Source organism: Vicugna pacos, chromosome 21 (assembly GCF_048564905.1).
Source record: "Vicugna pacos chromosome 21, VicPac4, whole genome shotgun sequence".
Lineage (NCBI taxonomy): Eukaryota > Metazoa > Chordata > Mammalia > Artiodactyla > Camelidae > Vicugna > Vicugna pacos.
In genome coordinates this window covers 16,170,345-16,191,606 of record NC_133007.1, presented here as the reverse complement: position 1 = coordinate 16,191,606, position 21,262 = coordinate 16,170,345, and the positions used below count along the sequence as shown (strand labels likewise).

The 21,262-nt window shown below is 48.4% G+C and overlaps 1 protein-coding gene across 1 annotated transcript; it reads left to right on the top strand.

Annotated features, from left to right (window-relative positions):
- Nucleotides 1-808: 808 nt before the first annotated feature.
- On the top strand, nucleotides 809-20,959 carry SFT2D2 (SFT2 domain containing 2). The gene is made up of 8 exons (XM_072946157.1): nucleotides 809-1,013; nucleotides 5,704-5,790; nucleotides 6,018-6,103; nucleotides 8,881-8,962; nucleotides 10,731-10,766; nucleotides 10,854-10,912; nucleotides 12,874-12,903; nucleotides 14,714-20,959. Exons 1-8 carry the CDS (start codon nucleotides 951-953, stop codon nucleotides 14,751-14,753), a joined length of 483 nt encoding a protein of 160 aa, XP_072802258.1. The 5' UTR covers nucleotides 809-950; the 3' UTR covers nucleotides 14,754-20,959.
- The last annotated feature ends 303 nt before the right edge of the window (nucleotides 20,960-21,262 follow it).

Genomic DNA, 21,262 nt, shown 5'->3' with positions numbered 1-21,262 from the left:
CTCCATACAGACACAGCATTTCTACTCTTTCATACATGTTCTGTGTTTGTGTGGATGGGGGTGAGAGAGGGTGCAGGAACATTCTCTCCTGGGGGCTCTGGTAACCTCTCTGTGGATTTGTTTTTTCTAGGTCTGTTTAAGTTAGTTTTCTAGACAAACTGCAAGCAGTTTAAGATCTGAGCCCACATCCTGTCTCTGGCACAGTCCTGGGGGTTACATGGATTCTCTAACACAGAATCATTAGCGCTGGAGTCTGGTTTCAGGTCAATAAAAGAAATCATAGAAGAAACAAAACAATCTAATACACCTTTCCCTACTCTCTCTCACCAAAGTTCTACCCGTTGCCCAAATTACTCTTCTCCATGCACTTCCAGTTGGAATTACAGTAGTGTTTTGTTAACTTTTCCGCAAAGCTTGTAATAGATTGAATTGAGTCCAGTTGGCTTCAAGTGACTTCTAAACATCTGTTTTCCAGTGTAACTACAATCAGAAGGCGGATTCTCGCCGCATTTGTTTACAAGTCTGCATCCACACCACAGGGACTGTGGGGCGCGGGGAGAGCGGGTCCAGGCTTCCCCGCCTTGGTTTCTGCGGTGCCTCGCACGTGCTAGGGACTCCGCGTTCGGTGACTCAATCCGGGAGGGCAGCGGCGGACGCAGAGTTGAGGCTTATGGCCAAGCTCGGTCGACTTTAAACCCAAGCCTCCCCGCAGGTCCCGCCTTCCTGGACCGAAACCAGCGCGGGCAAAGCGGGCGGGGCGAACGCGGGCGGCGGGCGCGGGCACGCCGGGCGCCTGCGCGCTCCGCGGCCAGGTGGGCAGGTACCTGGGCGGGGCGCGCCGTGGTTGGCGGTGGCGGCGCCCGGAAGGGCCCGCGACTCGGCCAGCGCAACAGGCGGCCGCTCGGGTGCTGGAGCCGCGGCGGACTGGGCCCGCGTGCACTGGGCCCGCGATGGACAAGCTGAAGAAGGTGCTGAGCGGGCAGGACACCGAGGACCGGGGCGGCCTGTCCGAGGTGAGTGCGCCGCGGCGCCCCGCCCGCCCGCCCGCTCGCTCGGCCGTGCCCTCCCCGCCCCGCGGCTGCCCCGCCCCGGCCTTCGGGGAGGGCTCTTTGGGGGCTTTAGGGGGCGCCTGTGCCCACCGGGGCCCGCGGAGTCGGGGTGACAACGGAGCCCCGCCCCCAGCTCCGCCGGCGCCTGTTGCTGGCTGGTGGGAAAGGCGAGCAGGACTTCCAGGGTTTCTTGGAAAGCAGCTTTGCCCCGGCTCCTTCCTCCTCCCCTGCAGGGCTCAGAGGGGACCCCCGCGCTCCTGCAGCTCCAGGTGCCAGGGCCCAGATAGTCTGCACCGGGCGGTCGGCACCTGCTTACTTTTTGTCCCGCAGCTTTTCAACCTTCCGCGCCCCATCCCCCCACAGAGGGAGGGCCGCGCTGGAGCAAAACCCAGAAACATCTGCGAGGGGGAGGGGCCGCCATCCCGGGCCATCGATCTGTTCCCGCAGGCCTGGGAAAGGGCCTTAGGGCCAGGCTAGGCAGGGGCCCCTGAGAGCCTGGCGCGGGGAGCCCCAGTGGGGAAGATCTCCTGTGCCGGGGACCTGGGTGACGGTTCCTGTTCTCTGCGCCCCGGTGCCCCGGGCAGAGTACCTGTCCAGTGTAGGTAGTGAGGTGTGACACTCCCACCCGACCTTGTGGACACTGTTGCTGTAAACGCCACGAAAACCATGAACGCCTGGAAGGCAGGGACCTCGTCTTGTCTCTCTGTGCTCACACTGCCTACACGTCGATCCTGTAGAGACCCAGGACCTCATGGGGCCGCCTGCATGCTTGCTTGTTTTATTTGAAAGATTTGGTCTCGCTGAATCCTGGGCACTGGTAATGCCCTATGTTCTAGAACCACACAGAATGTTTCCTGTTTTTAGTGCTTTCAGCTTTTGTTTTGTTTTGTTTTGTTTTTCCTTTGTGGATGACAAAATAACATTGCCCTTTACTCTTTGGTATATTCCATGGTCCTCAGTTTCCTTATCTGTAAAATGAAGGTGGTAAACAAGATGATACGGCTTCTCTCAACTCGAAACCCAAGTTTTTCCTCTAATGTTAATCAGTGTCTCTTGTGGTTATCTCAGAATGCTTCTGTCATCAACTTTTGCGGTTGCTGATTTTATTCTGAGTTTTGTATGACACTGATAGTTCTACCCCCTCCATAAAAATCTCAGAACCATAAAACGTGGCTCTCTGAATCTTCACCTTGAAGCAGTAACACTGTAGACGTGGAGTATATGGGAATTGGGTTTAACTTCTTTTTTTGACATTTCAAAACAGCCTGTGGATTCTTATAAATCTGATGCTTTTATTAATTAGTCAAGGCTTACGAGTAATTTCATGAGTTCCTTGTTTTTGATTTCTTGCTTCTTTTAGGAACTTATGAGTCAAACCTCAGACTGGCCTAAGAAAGCTTAGATGGTGGACAGTCATGCTTATCTACAGCTTTATGCCCCATGGACTGTCAATAAGGTTTTAGAGCAGCTGGGGATCAGGAGGGAGATGCTTTCACTTCCTGAGGACTCTTGGGGGAGGAGTGTTGACAGCAGGGATGATGCAGATATTATGATTTTAAAAAATCATCATGAAACAGTGGACAGACCCTCCAGAGTGAATGATGTAGTTCAGATCAAAAATGTAAATGCTGAGTTTGTTGCCACCTAAAATGCTTGTGTTGGATACAGTAACACAAGCTTTGAAGTGCTGTAAGCTCAGGCACACATTAAATCTATTTCAGAAAGACTAGGTGCTTCTCTTGTTCTGAAACACTGCTGGCAGTTTCGTCTCCCTGAGTGCGAATTTCCTGTTCACCTACGTCATCGTCGGACACTTCCTGAGTCCCCAACTCCCGGGAAACATTTTGTGTTTGCTGAGTTAATTTTCCGGGTCGTTTTGGCTTAGTTTTTACTGATGAGGTCAAGGCCTCCTTGACAGTGTTGGCGCTGACTTGATTGCCTCACATTTCCCGTGGTTTGGAGGCTGGCAAAGTGGGAGGATTCTGGTCAAATGTCTATTCTGTGTGGTAAGTTGGACTAGGGGACCTTAAGGTCTCTTCACATTCAATTATAAAAGCGGTCAGAGGTCACTGGACGTGAGTGCTTTGAAAAAAATTGTTCTTTTAATGTGAAGAATTAAAGTATGACTAGTTCTGTTTCCCTAAATACGAAACCAGGGAGTTATAAAAGTTGCTTGGTAATGTCCAGTCACAGATAGCCTCACAATGAGGTTTCTAATTGATACCTCGTCTTCATACATCCGCCTTCAATCTTCAGTTTCTGCGAGCTTCTTTCTGAAAGTATAGACTTTGTGTTGCCTCTCCAGGCTCCCAGCCAGGGGCACGGAAGGTCTGAATGGGACCTGGATGGAAAGCGCAGGAATGAGGCAGTATTGCGTTCTCACTTTCTTCTGCTTATGCCAACCCTGTTTCCCCGAACAGTTCTTAGCTTTTCTTCTTTTGGGCAAGAGCCCCTCTTCTCTCCACATCCCACCGTCAAAGGGACCTTTGTGCAAACCTGCCAGTCAGACAGCTTGTGAGCTGTTTGCCTGCAGATCCTGGCAAGGTGCTATTTCAGCTACTCGAATTTCTGAAAAGTGCGCTAGCAGCTTCCAGAAACCATGAATTTAGGGAGACATTTTTACATCAAACGGAGTTGATTTTCACAAATTGGCAAAAAGAAGTCTTTAACTTTCACTGGGTCCAGTTAGAAGTGGAGCAGCAGCTCCCTCTTGCTTGTGACCAAGCATGGGTGTGAAAGAACTGACAGCCACCTGGAGTGGAAAAGCACAATGATGAAAAGTTACAGCTCCTCTCCCCCGTTTTGGCAAATAGGGTGACATTTGGATGGAGGTCAGCTTGAGAGATGTGCAGAGCCAACATGTCACTTTCCTTTCTGAGGGTAGAAACCGGGACTGCTTCCTGTTGCCAGCGATCTTGATTTTTATAAGGGCCGGCATCTCACCGTCCTATTGAGATTATTTTGCTTCTGACGGCCAAAACCTTATCAAATTGATACTTAACCTTATGGCTTATTGCCTTTTAAAAAAGGTTGAATCTTTTAATATATCTCTGTTGATACCAAGTTAATGCTCAGGCAAGGAATCCCATCCAGTCCCGGTACCACACTTTTCTCCCTCTGTGCAGCTCTGTTTTTTTTTTTTCCTCCCTTGGCCAAGGTAAGATCTTTGGTGCTTGTGTGGGTAGGAGGGGTGGTGGCTTTTGATTTTCTCCTATCCTTGATGGGAGGTGGAACAGGTTGGTCAGAAGGGGTGTAACCCAATTGTCTCGGGTGCCTGATAGCAGAGCATCACATGGCTCACTTGGGAGGAGAGGATTTCCCAGCGTGGAGTCAGGTGGCCCCTTTGTCCACTCCCTCTGCCTGTCACCATCCCTGAGCACGCTGTTCTGTGCAGGGTCATATTTGCCACATGTTTCTGCAAGTGCTGTGTGTGTATGTTTGCGGGGTGGTGGGTGGCTTGCAGTGTCATGAGCCTGCTTTCAGTACGTGTGAACATGTGGGGCAGGAGGAGAACCCCTTTTGATAATCTGCCCCAAATACCTTTCTCCTGCGTAGGGAGGAAGCCACTCTGTAGCAAAGCCTGCCACGCCTAGGGGAGCCCTGGTCCTGCCCTCCCAGCTTCTGGTTTGGCAGGAATTTTGGAGACAGGGTTGAGAACTGGCCCCTGGGCTGGGAGCCTTCAAGGCTAGGGGAGTTGCTGGTCTAGGGACCTGGCAGCCTCTGCTGCCTCTGCCACCACTGCCTTCCTCCATCAGCTGGGGGGAAATGTGGTAAAACTGTGACCGGTGGCCTTCTGAGCCCTGGGTGCCCTGCCACGGCTGGGAGGAGGAAAGACCTTTGGTCTCACTGGCAGCTGCCTTTGCCCAGCTTGGAGCAGCTGTGGCCACTGCATCAGGTGGCCAGACGAGGAAGGTCTCTGGTGCAGACACTTGACTGTCACCTTTAATGCGGGGAAAAAAACCCTTGGGAGCTACTCACAGTCTCTCTTTTTTAGCAGCATTTTTCTAGAAATCTTGGCCTTTGAGCTTCCTGTTGGGAGGGATTAATTTTGGTGGCAGAGAGGAGGGAGGAGGGCGTCATTAATTGACTAGGAGCCGTCTCACACGTGGGTGACTTGGCTGATGCCAGCACCAGGAGTGAGTAGATTCAGGTGGGTCCTGATCAGGATGAGAGCCTGTGCCCCGCTGGGTCTCAGAAAGGCCGACAGGAGCAACGTGCGCTGAAGCTTGGCTGGTTGAATTAGGAGACGATGCGATGCCCAGTGGACCCAACTGCTCTTGTCCCCATTTCACGGCAGTTATGCCTTTCCTGTTGTGGCCCACGTCCCGCTGGGGCTGCTGTAAGGGCCTAGGCGACTCTGGGGTCTGCTGTCATGCCTCCTTCCTGTTTGTGAATTGCGTCGTGCTTGAAGCAGAGCGTTTCCACCTCTGGACGTGTCCAGCCGGTAACCTCTCATCTGCTGCTCAAGAGGAGACTCCCGGGTGGATGAGGAGCTGGATTCACTGACTCAGGAGGGGTTTTGTAGCTCTGAGCAAGTAGGATTCTGTGTTCCTGCCTTCCTCAGTCTAAAGGCCAAATTTAATTACGTGCATCTTTTGTTTTGGTGATTAAATATGTGTATACATGTATGTAATCCGTTTTTAAAAATTTTTAGGTTGTGGAGGCAACGTCATTAAGCTCGGGTACAAGAATAAAAGGCTTTATTGCCTGTTTTGCTGCAGGAATTCTCTGCTCGCTGTTGGTAAGACTGCCCTCCCCTCCTCTGTCTTTTCCTCCTGCCTTCCTTCCTTCTCTCTTTCCACTTTCATCCACCTGCTTTTCTCGTTTGCTCTTCACTGAAATGCATGCAGGAGAGGAGAGGGAGGTAGGGGAGGCGGAGGGGATGCTCGGGAGGGTGGGGCAGGGGGACAGTTTCCTTTGTGTGCTCCTGGTTCCTCATGTGCAAACACCCTGTGCCGTGTCTTCCAGGGAACTTTCCTCCTCTGGGTGCCGAGGAAGGGACTGTACCTCTTTGCAGTGTTTTATACCTTTGGTAACATCGCATCTATTGGGAGGTAATGTTTTTTTTTAATCTAACTTGAGCCAGTTATTAGATGGGAAAATGGGTGTGGGTTGTGTTTGGAAGGTGGTGAAGGAGGATACTTCAGTAGCTTCAAGGATTTGGAGAAGAAAGAGGTAGTTAAAATACATCACTTCCATATCCTATCACTTCAGCATATTTTTATATCTTAGTTTATCTTTGAACCCCAGGAGAAAGCAGGGACTGTCCTACCATTGTGACTTTATATGGCGCAGAGCGTAGGTTTGAACACCGCCCTCCCGATTGCTCTGGTCTTACTGCTGTTCCTCACCAGTTGACCCACATGCTCTGAGGATTCAAGGACAAGTAGGGTTTGGTTCCTGCTGTGATGGAACTCTGGTTGGCCAGGCAGACAGATGTATAAACCAATAACATAATAGGATGTGGAGAGAGTGGTGCCTCTGGGAGGGGCAGGTGGCCTGATCTGACCTGACCTGGGGAGCCAGGAGGGCTTCCCGGAGCAGGGGATATCTGAGATGCTCTTAGCTCTGGCCTCTTATCACTGCTTATCTGAACGACTGCAGGGGTCCTGTCCTGGGCTTCTCTGCCTCCTTTTTTTTGGCTCCTCTCTAGGCCATTTCCACAGAGCTGTGGCGCCATTCATTAACCCCCAGAGACGCTCCCCGGTCCCTCCGTGTGGGTGAAGTCCAAAACCCTCAGTGTCTGTACAGGACAGGCCCTTCGAGGTCTGGCTTTAGCCAGTCATCCTCCCCAGCCAGGCTGCACTTGCGTTTCCCCAGAAGTCTTTGTGCCTTTGCTCGGGCTGTTTTCTCTGCCTGGAGTGCTGGCCTGTCTGCACCCCCATTTGGGGGGTACGTGCTCATTAGTCAAGACCTGGCTCAGATGTCATCTCTTCTATGAAACTTCTCTTAATTACCTTTTCCCTCCAGAATCGATGACCTCCTTTATATGGGGACTGCACATCCCATATGTGTATAAAATACATCTATATTATGTGACAGCACAGATAGCATTTCATTACTCTGACTTGTTACAAGTCCGTGACCCACTTGACAAGGGCTGTACCTCTGTCTTTCTTGTCCTTAACTGTCCCCAAACCTGGGTCTTTTTCTGGCTGGAAATGTTAACCAGATGATTGAGTGCATGACACTGGCCACCTTCTTAAAGCTTACTTTCTTGAGTCTTGTGATAGAATGCTGGCCTTTGGAGATGTCTTTCTTATCGAGCCTCTAAAGCTCTCTCGAATACTAACTTTTAGGGAGTTTTGCTTAGGGCAGACAGCGTAGGTTATGATGTAGGGTCTCAACTGAGCATAACTAGTTGGGTGTGCTGGTTAGTTCCAAAGAACTATTTCGCAAATCCTAGTGGGACTGACCCTTGGCAGCATTGCCGAGGGAAATAGTAAAGGGAACGAATTGTTATTTCCAGGGTGTGTCCAGGACGTTGTGGCGTTACCTGTAATCTTTTATATTTTTGTATGTTTGCTGCATTTAATTTTTAAGGCCAGCCTTGGCCAGTGCTTCTTGTTCAACGTAGGCTAAAGAGGGCACTCAGCTCAAACACTTGACCCGAGAGTGTAGCCTTGAATTCAGATGGAAACTTAATGGCACTTCAAAAAGAGGTAGACGTATTTTTAAAATTTTTATTTTTTTGAGCACTCAGCAGCTAATGTCATCTACTGGTCGGCTTGTATTAAACACTGACTGTCCCCAGCTACCCCTGGGGTGATGCCACACGGGACATTTCCATCAGGAGTCGGGGAGCAAGACATACAGCTGGTCCTGCCATGTGATGCATCAGGCCTGAGCGTCTGCTTCATTTCTGTTACCCTTTCTCACTAGCCACCTCTGGGTCCATTCCTCCAGAAGGCATACTGGGGCTGTCTTTCAGAGCTTTGGGATCCGGTAGATGTGGGCGTGCATGCCAGCTTTTTAAGTGCCTAGCTGTGTGATCTTGGATAAGTGAATTAACCTTTCTGAGCTTCATTTTCTCAGCTCTAAAATAAGTGTAATAATAGCAGCGTTGTCGAGGGGATGAAATGAGGTCTTGTATGCGGTGTCTAACATTTAGCAGATGTTCCGCAAACCACAGGTGGTGGTACTGTCATCATCAGAATTAGTCTCTGGAGATTTTGAAAGAAAATGAAATGCTCTGCTTTCTAACATAACCAACCCGAGCCTATAAGATGATGTGGTGTTTCTTTTTTCTTGCCTGAGTCTTTTTTGTTTGTTTGTCTGTCTCCCTGGGTGGGTTGTTAAGGAGGCTGGGTAGCACCTGGAGGAGGGGCTCCTCTAACCCAGTGGTCATGAACGTGGTTCCTGAGCCAGACCTACAAGCGTCTGCAGCCTCGCTTTGCTGTTGGCTAGTTGGGTGGCCTTGGATCAGTAGCAGGGCCTTCTGGACTTCAGTTTCTTCATCTGCAAAATCATTATGATAACTATTACTATGATGGGCTTCATGAGTTGTTGGTAGACTAACTGAGAATAAGGCACAAAAAGCTCTTAAGCACAATACCTAGCCCAGTAAAAGATTTTATTTATTTACTTATTTTTTGGGGGGAGAGGTAATTAGATTTGTTTATTTGTGTGCTTGTTCTTAATAGAGGTGCTGGGGATTGAACCCAGGACCTTGTGTATGCCAAGCACGCGCGCTACCACTGAGCTGTGCCCTTCCCACTAGCCGGAGCTTTTTAAGTGTCGGCTACTGTTACTGCTATTCCTGCCGCAGGTGAGTTGGGGGAGGCGATGGGGAGGCTCTGGCCTGAGCGGCTTGTGTGTGTTTGCCTCTCAGCACCGTCTTCCTCATGGGACCCATGAAACAGCTGAAGCGAATGTTCGAGCCTACGCGTCTGATTGCAACCATCCTGGTGCTGGTAAGGTCTGCCTTTGGCTGGGATTTCTATTTTTTGTTTTAATTGAGTTATAGTCAGTTTACAATGTTGTACCAATTTCTAGTGTAGAGCACAATTTTTCAGTTATACATGAACATGCATATATTCATTGTCGCATTCTTTTTCGCTGTGAGCTACCTCCAGATCTTGTATATATTTCCCTGTGCTATGCAGTATAATCTTGTTTATCTATTCTGCATATGCCTGTCAGTATCTACATCTTTCGAACTCCCAGTCTGTCCCTTCCCACCCGCCTCCCCCCTGGCAACCACAAGTTTGTATTCTGTGTCTGGCTGGGATTTCTAAAGGAGTTTTTGGTGCTGTTGTTTGGAATTTTTTTCCTCTTAAACCTGAAGACTTTTGCCCTTTTCCCATTCGTCTTGACTGACTACCCGATGCCTGTAACCACGGTGGCAGAAGGGAGCATTCTTCGTGCAATAATCTTTCCTCTCTTCCCTCGACTTGTGTTTCAGTTGGTGTTAAGTTACTGCCAGTTCTAAAGCACCTCCAGAGGTGTTGCCTGTCAGATTAGCCAAACTCATGGTAATAAGAGATTCGGACACCCTCCTGGGGGTCGGTGAAACCACATACAAGCAGAGCTCAGAGGGAGTAACTCAAAGCACAAGGTTCTCTGTTGAGTGGGTGTCCAGGCTCCTAGGTTGGGCTCTGTCTCCCCTTACCGTTGTCTGACTTTGGGATCCCGTTTGTTTTCACCAGTTTTCCTGAAGTGAGTCTGGTGGCCTCATGGCCCCGCACCCCTGTTCCCTGTTCTCACAACCATGTCCTCAGTCTTGTCCTGTCCTTCTGTCCTATTAACCCAGAATGCCTCTCCCTCCTTTGGACCATTTCCTTCCCCGTGACCATCACATCTTTCCAGACCACATTCTCTGGACTTCTATTATAATTTTCAGTATTGCAATGTCCAGAACTTGATCAGCATCCTTTTATTTTTAGTTTCATTTGTGTACATCTCATTTGTTCAAATAGGTAAGTTCTCTAAGGCCATGGCCACATTTGCTACTATTTTGTGACCTTTCAGAGCATTGGGCGCTGTGCTGGGCGCGGGAAATATTTGGGTTCTACTTATTTTATAATTACTGATACAGCAGGTTGGAGGTGACAGGCTTGATTGACAGCTGGAGTACTAATTGTTCTCAGCCAGGACACGGAGATGGCCCTGGTGGAGGTGGCCTGGGAAAGTCTCTTGCAGAAAGAACTTTCTAAGAAAGGACTCGGGGAAAGTGTTAGGTGACATGTAAACAAATAACTGGCTGTGAGGTTGACATCCCATGTTAATCTTTGTCCTCACATGCTGTTTCTACTTTAGACCCTAGTGTTTGGCAGGAGTGAAAATGAAGAGGTGTGTGTTAAACCTACTTTAGTACATTTGAATGAAAAGACGGTTGGATGAATGGATGGACCAGAAATGTACTTGTGTTTGCTGGGCAGAGATTTTGGGCAAATGTGAAAGTAGAAGAGGAGCCTCCTCTTTTTAATCTACATGACTCCTTATTGGCCAGTTTCATTTCATTGGGATTTGAACTCTTCTACCAAACATGGGTGCTCAGGTAGGTTTAAATGCTTTGAAATGAAGGATGCTTTTGGTTGCTCTGGTAACCACAGAATCTGGTGACTGCAGCTTGATAAGTATTACTTTGAGTTTGTCAAGGATGATGTCTTTACAGTTTTTTTGTTCCCTCCATGTTGTCATTATTGTGTTAATTAAATAATACTTCCTTTCTCTCTCTAGCTGTGTTTTGCGCTCACCCTGTGTTCTGCCTTTTGGGTAAGTGTGTATTTTAGTTTTCCTTAACCTTTCCGGTTTGTGCCTCTTGTCACACATGTTCATGTGACCGTATCATTTTTCTCTTAGTGGCACAACAAGGGACTGGCTCTCATCTTCTGCATCTTGCAGTCTCTGGCCCTGACGTGGTAAGTAACCTTTCCAGCAGTCCCCTCCCACGTCCACCTCTGACTAATGCAGCTGAAGGAGGTAAAATCCCACTGGGCGTGCGTAGGAGGATTAGGAAAGCGGAAGCTTATCAGTGTATGAATCCTTAATAATACAAACCAAGTCACACTGCAGGGCAAGAGCCTGTCGACTCAGCCCACGACCAGTAGGTGGCGTTAGTGGTCCTGAGTGGTCGTGGGAGGCTGTTTTCTCGCTGTGGCATGTTTTCTGGGTTCATGGTCGTCTTTGAGATGTTATAAATGTTATTAAATGTTATTCAGCCACTCTGCGTCCGGCAAGGGCAAGGACAGTAAGTATCGTAGGGGCTGGTTAAAAAAAGAAAGGCTTGTGAGTCAAACAGGCATTAAAGAGAAAGGAAAGTGATAAGAGAAACAATGAGTGTTACATTTGTGATGGGATGAATAATTTAACAGAAGGACAAAGAGTGAATCGTCAGCAGGAGATGAGGAACAGTGGCTGACGGAATGGAAAACCGCGTGGCTGTGGGCTGTAGCAGGGTCAGGGGAGTGTGGCCCAGGGGCCAGGCAGAGTGAAAGGACCACTCTCCAGTGGTCCTTTATTCAAAACCCTGGATAGGGCTGTAGGTTCATGGCCCTTTCAGACCTGCCTGACATCAGAGTGAGGGGGTGGTGGCATGTATGGAATCAGTAGCTTCTGGGACATTTCTGTAATAATATGTTCACAGTGTATCCAGGGATGCTATCTGGCAGAACAGTTTCAATAAAAATGTGCCTTGGTCTACTTTGGGAAAAAACGTTGGCTCCAATGCAAAGAAAGGACTGAAAGTTTCAAAGCTTCCAAGGATCAAGTATAATCATATGTGATAGAAGTGCGTCTTGAGACCGCAAGCCCAGCACCCATCCTGCCCTTTAGTAATTTTGGACTTTTGAATAAATGTGCTTTCAGAGCGCATTTACTGTGTTCCAGTAGGTGAGCCCCTGTACGTGGTGAGTGTCAGATACGGAGAAGAGTGATGGCCTGATTTTAAGATGATGTGCCTTTTGGGAGCAGGCACTGAAGGGGCCTGGTGTGATGGCTTATGTTAATATATTTTGGTTTTCTGCTGGGGACAGAAATTAGTCCCCACATACACATGCCTTTCTTGGCCTATAGACCGATGCCGAAGCCAGTTTTTAAAGGCTCTGTTCATATGAGCTCAGGCACGTGGCCCTGTTCCTTCCAACACTGACCTGTTCCGATGCGCATGCGTTCTTGGGGCTGAGTGACTTCCAACCTGTCTGACACCCGTGCGTGGTCCTTTGCGGGGTGGCCACCTTCCTCCCCTTGTGGTTCCCTTCTAGGCGAGGGGGCGGAGCGAACCGGGGTGACCAAGGTACCTCTGGGCTTGGGATCTGGAAGAAGCACACCTTGCTTACTGTGCTCGTCCACAGAGCAGCTGGTAGTGGGTTTTTTTTTTTTTTTTCTTTTCCTGTTCTCTTTTCACTTTTTCAAAAATTAAAAGGCGCGGAGCAGAACATCTATCCCAATCAGGTAGAAGTATTCTGCTGAGGATTTGTAAGATGTTAGAGGCCAGCTGACCTGGATTTTATTTGGTGTTCTTTCAGAATGGGGCTTCTAGGCCGTCTGGTTACCTGGAATCTGCGTTTTAGGAGACCCTGCTGGCTCATTTGGCTAAAGCAGTAACCCTGTGAAGCTGAGGGGACAGGATTGTCTCCACGGGCCTTTTCTCCTCCTGCTTTGGCCACAGATGCCACTCCCTTCCCTGGTTATACACGCGGCCCAGCGTGTGTGTGCGCATGTGGGTGTGCGCGTGCGTGTGTATGCACCCTCCACACCAAGGAGGGAGAGGGACTGGATGCATCACGGCAGGCCCTCGTACAGCTCAGAAGCCCAGTCCCCTGTGTCATCTTCCACTCCCTTCATTTGATTTGATCTTTGTTTTGTTTGTTTTTCATTGTAGGTATAGCCTTTCCTACATACCGTTTGCAAGGTAAGACTGACGGCATTTGGACTCTAACGTCTGTCATTGGGGGATGATGCAGTGTGTGCACGGGGCCTTGTAGTTGAGGGAGCCTTCAGAGCACACAGGCTGTTTTATCTTTAACTAAAATCCTCTGAGACGAATAGGCAGATGTTATACACCTGTTTGATTGATGAGTAAGCCAGGGGTCACCCCCCACCCCCACCCATCGTACAGCCAGCGATGGGCATCGACCAGGTCCACCAGTTCCTGTTAAATACCTACTCTGTTCAGCGCACAACATTTGCTGTGATACACAGTACGTGTATGCTCACTGTCGTCCTTTTAACCTGCAGCTTTGGGGAGGTTTTCTTAAAGGTGTGTATCACCTTCATATCACTGAGCAAGAGACGGAGGGGTCTGAGTTCATGCCTGTTTTCTTGCAGTACCTCACGGATGGGGACGTTTCAGAAAAGAGTTCATGAAGGGAGAGTAAGCAGGGCCAGGACTCCGGGAGATCAGGGTTTCCTAAGCAGCACTGTGACCTCGGGCAACTCCCTGGACCCCTCCGGCCCGAGAGGACTCAGGAGAACTAGAGTGGAGTGGCCCCCTTCTCACTCTGAGGTTCCGATGCCCCAAACCTCCTTAAATTAGCACTTTCACTAGATCTTTGCCTCTGACTGTCCCCCTGGCACCATTTAATTTCCAGTCTTCTCTTTCATTACCTGCTGACTAAAAAGAGGCTTTTCCCTAACTGTGTGGCGGAGATGAGAAACGTGCAAGAGCTGGGAAGGAGGAAGAGCAGAATTAGGTCTTAACCTTCCATTGCTGACGATCGGAAGATGCTGGGAAGCGACTGATAGATGAGAGGTTGACCAGCCCATCCCGTTAAAGGCAGCTGGGTGGCTTTTTCGAACAGGCTCCAGCTTTCCACTTTTTTTTTTAACATGTTATGTTATTGTGAGCAGCCATGACAGATCTTTTTTGGCCATAAAACCCTTTCTTGTGCAGAGCGTCTGCTGGGACTTCATTGCAGAGCGTATCTTAAGAAATGCAGTGCTAGAATTATCTCGCTAGGAAAACGCAGTGCCTGCTCATGCGAATTCTCTCCCTCGTGTGGCTGCAGCGTCCTTGGCCCAAGTGCGGCCGAGAACACAAGGAGCAGAGCCGGGCTGGGGAGCCCTGGTACGCGGCCAGGTGTGCTGGTGGAACGGAGATGCTGGCGTGAAGAGAACAGTGATTTGCCGAGCCCCTGCTCCTTCCTTGCACACTCTGACCTGAATTCCAAGGAGTTCATACAGCAGGTTAACTAGTTCTCAGTACCTAGAGAGAGCTCCCTGTGCTTGGGAACGCCTGCAAGATGTCCCTTAACAAGTTTCTGCTGTCTGCTTAGAGGAAGGACGGCCCTAGTGACTGTTTGACTTAGTACTTCCAGTGGATTCTGCGATTCTGGTTGATATTAAAAAAATGCACAGTCCCGACTAATGTCTTGCTTTCTGGTCATCTGCGCTTCCTGTCTTTTCCTCTGATTGTCACCATAGCTATTAAATACCTACTCTGTTCAGTGCACTAATTCCCCAGCGGGTCTGTAGGTCCCCTTTTACAGATGAGGAATTTGAAACTCAAGTTAGACAAGGTACTTGCCCAGGATAAAACTACTAATAGATGTTGAAGCCGAGGTTTGATGCTGCGTAGATCCGACCGCCTGGTCTGGGTGCTTGCTGCCCTGCAGGGTGCTACCCTGGGTACCCAGGCAATAATCTAAAGGAGGGTCTTCACCACTTACAGGAGCCCTTGGGGTGCTGATCTCTCGTTTATCTTTGTGTTTTTTTCTTCCTAGGGATGCTGTGAAGAAGTGTTTTGCTGTGTGTCTAGCATAACACACAGCCAGGTTTGCAAAGCGTTGGAAAGCAGGATGTGGATGGAAGCTGGAGGACCGGGTTGTAAATATCTTCAAAACCTCTGTCTCACAGACACGTGCCTTTTACCCTGCAGCGGTGCGTTGCTTGTGTTCTGAACATCGGAGGGTTGCTTTTGGGTGTGTTCCCAGACTTAGATGTCTGTAGCAGAATATGAGAGATGGGTTTGGTATCTGACAGAGTCGAATCTTACTCACGCGCCTTTGGACGGTGTCCCACTGAATTCTCATAAATAAAAACCTTGTTAAGCAGCAGCAGAGAAGCCTGGGCAGCCAGTGATTCCCAGGTGGTGACAGGCAGCCCGACTGGGGACGGCAGGGGTGCAGCAGCAAGGCAGAGTTTGGGGGTCAACAGGGACTTTGTAATTTTGTCCCTCAGCTTGGGGTCTGTCACCCCTGCCCCACACTGGGGACACACTTCTACTCTGGTGTCTGGGGGCAAGTGGTTCTGCCCTCCTGACAGCTGCACATGAGCCCGTGAGAAGCGTGGCCACAGAGTGACGTGCAGAAGGGGCCCTTTTGGGTGATGTGTGTTATTTTAAAATCTGAACCAGGCTCTCTCGCTCCTCTGATTCCACACTGACTCTGGAATGTATTTCCTTCACACTTAGCGCGCACTCTTTTTCTCTTGGGTCCCCCCGCTCCCCCTTCATATCTTTACCCTTGACCCCCTGGAATGAGACCGAGAGGGAACAAAGCCGCAGCAGAAAACACTGCTGCTTCCTTTTAGACACGAGTCGGCAGGAGGTAAAAAGTCTTGCTTCTCTCTGCTCTGTTTTTTTCTTCCCTGTTTATAAATGCTTGCTTTTAAACTGAGTTTACTTTCCATTCTCCCCTGGGATGGGGCCAGGGGAGAGTAGGTGGGGAGACAGAGCCCCACTGTAGCACCAGCAGAAGGAGGCAGGCCTGCCCAGGGACCTTCAAACAGCCCCCAAGTTTGCACTGGAGCTGGTGCCGGAAGCTGGGGGGCGGCAGGGTGGCCTGTCCCAGCCTGATGCCTGGCCACATACAGAGTGCTTTCGTGTCCCCGACTTTGTCTAGTCCTCGTAAGAGCCTTGTGACTAAGCCGGGATTGTTACCCCACTAGGTGATCAAGGAGGTCAAGGCTTAAGAGATGTTACCAGATCCACCCAAGGCCACAGCTGATGGCAGAGCTGAGCCCTGAGTCCGGGTGCCCCAGCTTCAGTCTCCTTTGTGCCCCAGTGTTTCCAGTGTGGCTCTGGTGGTACCTCCTGTAACTGTTTTCCCTGTTTTCATCGGCCAAGCCCATGCCTTTTCTGGTCCCAATCCCTCTATGTCGTCACACCGTCTCCTGCCTGGTCTCCCTTCCTTCTGGACCTGTAGGATCCCCATCATTCCTGTGTGCCCTTTTGCTCCTGATCATCAAAATGCCTTATCTTGATCGGCAGAGCTCCTGGCATTGCGGGACCTCCAAAGGAAGTCTGTTTGGGTTTGCTTTTCTATTCTTCACCCAGGTCTGGCCAGTCCACACTGGCTCTTGGTCTTGGAACCTGCAAACCAAAGGCAGTGGTCCACCGCTTGTCTCCTTGCTTGTGGCTGATTGCTGCCTTCTTTCTCCTGCTGTAGCTGAGGCCGCAGACTGGCGAGGCTTTTCTTTCTGAGCTGAAGAGGTGTGAACAGGCCTGATGGGGCCAGGGTGAGGAACCGATGTTACTGGGTCCTTTTCTAGGCTGTTGAGGGCATCCTGTCTTCTGCCGAGGCCCCTAACCTGCCTTCAGCCAGGAGTGGAAAGTGCATGCTACCCTCTGGCTGGTGGGAGGCTCCTTCACATCCCAGGTGCCTCCAGGAGATAGCTCAGATCTCAGAAGGGCCTGGAGGAGGTCAGGAGTCTTTATCACTTCTCTTTAGAGCCAGTGTGAGGCCAGCCTGGTCACTATGAGCTTCAACCAGCCTGGAGTGATAACACCTAAAAGGCAGACCCCCTTGGGCCCTTTTTAGAGGCTGGACTTGACTCTGTGGGACGTTGAGGTTAAGATGTCACTGGGCGTGTATAATGTGGTGGCGAATGTGGGCTCTGAAGTCAAACAGGTCTGGGTATGAGTTGTGGCTCAGTCACATTCCAGTGTTGTGTTGAGCAAGTGACTTCACCTCTGATCCTCACATTGTTCGTCTGTTTCACAATAATGAGGCTAAAAATTCCTGCTGGATCATCGCAGGATGTCAATGAGAAAAGTGTCAAGTGCTTAGCACGGGGCCCAGCATAGGTAAATGATATCTTAGTAAAAGGTGGGTATTATTATTTAATCCCAGGAATACCCAATGGCCATTGAAGGTGACAGGGTGACTGCGACCATTAATTTATTTAAGAAAATTTATTCGGCAGTATGTGTCTAGCATTGTAGACATTGCCAGGCATTATCTCACTGCATATTCCCAGTCACTGTGGGGCTAGTGGTCTTGTCTCCATTATTAGAGAAGGAATAGCCTCAGAGGGCAAGGGGTCTACCAGATCTCACCAGTAGAGGGCGCCAGGTCTTGCATAAAAGCTCCTGCTTTGCCCTAATTTTCAGGCCTGTGGCCAGTTTGCTCAGACAGCTCCAGTCCGGACATCCCGGCAGCTTGTGGATGATCCTGCCTTCCAGCATCTTCCAGGCTCCTAAGTTTTTCCTTCTGTCGCCTTATCCTTTGGTTGCTTTCCTCCTCGTTTTTGTTTGCTGGACTGTGGGAGGAGGAAATCCATTTCAAATCTGCTGAAAACTGTTACCAAGCGACAGCGCTGGTTACAAGCAACCTCATGGGTGAGCAAGGGAGTGGAGAGTTAGAATTTTAGCCCCCGTGGCTGGTAGTGGTCTCTCTTTCCCTGCTCCTCGTTCTGTCATCCTACGTTCCCTGCAGGGTGAAGGAGAGATCATTGTGTTTTGGAAGAAAGGGAACCCTTGAGGTGACTCTGTTGTAGACCTGCAGCTGGGCGGGAAGCACTGGCCTGAACGCCCTGCCCTGGGCGTGCTGGTCCTGTGACCTCTGTTTTGGGAGCAGTGCTGCTCTCCAGACCTGGAGGGCCGGCTTCCAGTCCTCCTGGCCCTCTCTGCCTTCTCCCCGCCCTTCAGAGGCTGCTTGTTTGCATTGGGTCTTTTTACTAACTTGCTGCCTTCCGTGTTCTTCTGTCTCACTGTCTAAGAGGCCTCCCCTTTTGCTGGATGTGAACCAGAGGTTCCCCAGCTCCCCTGGGTGTCTGTGCCCGTGGCTACTGCTGCTGAAGCCTGACCTGAGGTTCCCTGTCTCAGTCCCCTAGACAGGCTGTCCTGTCCCTGGGGGAGGACTGAACAATCTCTCCGGCTGAGCGTTCTCACTGGGTTGGTTAATCTCGGGGCTCCGAGCTTCTGTCAGTCACTCTTGAATGGTGACCAGGGGCTGTCTACTGAGCACCACCTTCCCCACTCCAGCCAGTGTTTGCTCAGGGAGCCAGAAATGAAATCATGAAATGCATCTAAATAAAATTGCCTTTGGATGCTTCTGATAGAAAAGATAATTAAGAAGTGGGTCATACCTTTAATAAAAAATTGTGAGGGGCACTGGTTTGGCTGCTGCTGCTTTGGATAGCACCCGAGAGTAGCAGATGTCACCACACGAGTGATGAGACGTGGTGGGGAGCAGAGCTGCAGCCCAGTGGCTGTGGATTCTTTTTTTCTGTGGGGCCACATTCCCTTCTCTTTCCTCAGATAAGTCCTGACAGGAGTCTCCTGCAGGGCTACAGATACTTCAGAATTCACAACCTGTCCTTAAACTTCATTGTCAGCAAGTAAGCAACAACCACGAAAATCAGTGTTTAAGGTTTATAAGGCCATTTGGCTAGAAGACAGGCATAGTCCTTTTGATTTTAAAATCTGTGATTTTGGGGGATAAGTTTTAAGATGTGCGGTAGTTTCCTTGCGGATAGCATTTTTAAGAAAGCTAACTGATCTTTGCCCGAGGTGCGATACAGATTTCTATCTGTGTAGCTCTTGGCAAGATTAACAAAAGAATTTACATTCAGAAGTAATTTAAAGATAAATTTGGGGGCAGTTTTTAATTGAAAAAGTTGGGAGGTTAAGTCATGTGACTTTAACGTGCCTCTTAATTCATCATTTTATGAAAATTTGAGCTCTTGAGGGTTTTTCACGGAGTGAAGAGGAGAGTGCAGTTCTTCACTTGAGATCGGGCGTGTAGTCCCACTTTTCGGTTATTTCTGGTTCTACGCCGAACGCACAGACGCCATTCCTAAGCCCCTGGTACACTTGAGCTTCGCTGTTGTTGATGGCCCAGGTTTCTGTGCACGGCCTCACAGAGACCTGCAGAGCTTGTGAGCAGAGCCCAGGGACCGTCAGAGCATTTGTTAATGTGAATTGGCCGAATAGCAGTACATCCTTCTTAGCGGGAGCTGATGAACTGACAGCGGGCCTGGAAATGTACAAAAACTCTCTCTAGACGGGGTGAGCAGAAACCAGGGAAAAGTGAGTTCACTAGACAGGAGGCGCATGGCTGTTTGAAGAGAAAGGTCACCCCACAGCATCGTGATAACGAATCACTACTGATGTGTATATTCGCAACAGAGTCACCACGTTTAATAAGCAGCACCAAAAAATAGACACAGCGTGGACAGAAGCTCCCTGATGCAATTGGCTGCCTGGACTTAATACCCTTGTGGGTGCTTGGGAGGCGTCCTTGGAGACCAAATTGGGACTGGTGTCTGGGCAGAAAGCTGCTCTCCGCCTGTTAAACTTCCTTACTGCAGGAGGAAGCGATGAGCCTTATTCTAAGTAAGAATGAACTTTGTACTGGTCGTGAAGGAGAACCATGGTTTACATGCAGTTTTGTGGTCTTGCTGCTATGAAAAGTGTTTGCGTTGCTTTTTCCAGTGTATTTGCTTGACTTAGCCACTTTGAACAACGAAAGGAAAAAGTTAAAAACCTCTGAACTCTGATCTCTCACAGCTCTTGTACATTCTCATTGTGAAGTTGAGGGTAAGGGTGTTCAGAAGCCCATGGGGGTTTTAAATGCCTTCAGAACATTGTGCCTGTTCTCGTAGGATGAGCTTTTAAAACACTTTGTTAAAACATGAATCAATTTTTGTAATTGTATACTCAGCTGATTTTGGATGCTGCTGATGGCGTAACTAAATTTTTATAGCCCAAAATATATTCTCGTGTGTTGCTTTTCCTACCTTGAGACGCTGTTTCATGCAACGAAGATTGTTTTCTTTTTGCTGATTTCGAAGAGAAAGAATTTTACTGATAAGTAAACTTTTTTCCCCAAAATATCATAAAACAATTATTTTTTCTTTCCAATAAATGATAGCATTATGATCTTTAATAAATCTAGTGTTGCCTCTTATTCGTGTTTGTTTTTCCAGGAGTCACTGGGCCGAATGAAGATTGTATGACTGTGAGAAAAGACTGTGTCTTTAATAGGAATCCTTAAAATGGTAGCGCACATCGTAGGCACTGAAAGATGTTTTTTGAGGTAAATTGATGTGTTGTCCTCTTTCAAATGACTTAGAGATAAACGCAGGTCTAAGGACAGTTTTTAAGGTTTTTGAAAGGTAAGAAATTTCAAGTATTGGGGATATTCTCACGCACTTAGCTGATTTAGTCATTGTGTAAACTAAGTTATTAGTATAAAGTTTTTAATAACATTTCTTTATTCTTTTACTGTCTGTAGCATTTGTAGTTGATGCCAGTTCTTTCATTGCTGATACTGGTTGTTTATACTTTCTTTATCTTGATCAATCTAGCTTGAGGTTTAGCAAGTGTATTGATTATTTCAAGGACAACTTAGTTAACAGGATTCGAACAGACATTTAACAAAAGAAGATATGTGAAAGGCAAACACATCTAATACAAACTGTATTATCATTATATGCAGTTTAATAAAAACAGGTAAAACTCAATTCCAGAACTTAAAGATGCATTCTTAGGTGGTAAAATTATAATGAAAAGCAAAGATGTTATTTGCATTTAAGTTTGGATAGTGATTACTTTGAGAGGGAGGGAGAGGTTAATGACTGGGAAGGGACGGGAGGGGGACTCTGGGTGCTGGCCGTGTCCTATCTCTTGATGAAGTGGTACTTAGAAGGCGTTTACTGGTACATCATTGCACTGTATGTTTTTCATGTATGTGCACTTTGGTGATGTGTTACATTTTACAATAAAAGAACCAGCTTTGGTTTCATTGATTTTTTCACTGTTGGTTGTATGTTTTCTATTTAATTGACTTCTTTTCTTACCTTATTATTCCTCATACTTACTTTGGGTTTAATTCATTTTCCAGTTTTTTTAAGTTAGATACTTAAATAATTGATTTTAGATCTTTTCTAATATAATTTAATAATATAAATTTCTCTCTACTGCTTTAGCTGCATCTCACAAATTTTGATAACACTATGTTTTCATTTTAATTCAGTTTAAAATATTTTCTTATTTCCCTGTGATTTTTTTTTCTTTGACCCATTGATTATGTAGAAGTGTGTTTAAT

What these genes read in the sequence shown, in the direction of transcription:
- SFT2D2 (XM_072946157.1), top strand. Translation starts at nt 951, where the DNA reads ATGGACAAGCTGAAGAAGGTGCTGAGCGGGCAGGACACCGAGGACCGG. An exon ending in TTGCAACCATCCTGGTGCTG is followed by an intron (nt 8,963 to 10,730) that starts GTAAGGTCTGCC and finishes TTCTCTCTCTAG; the next exon opens with CTGTGTTTTGCGCTCACCCT. An exon ending in CCCTGTGTTCTGCCTTTTGG is followed by an intron (nt 10,767 to 10,853) that starts GTAAGTGTGTAT and finishes TTTTTCTCTTAG; the next exon opens with TGGCACAACAAGGGACTGGC.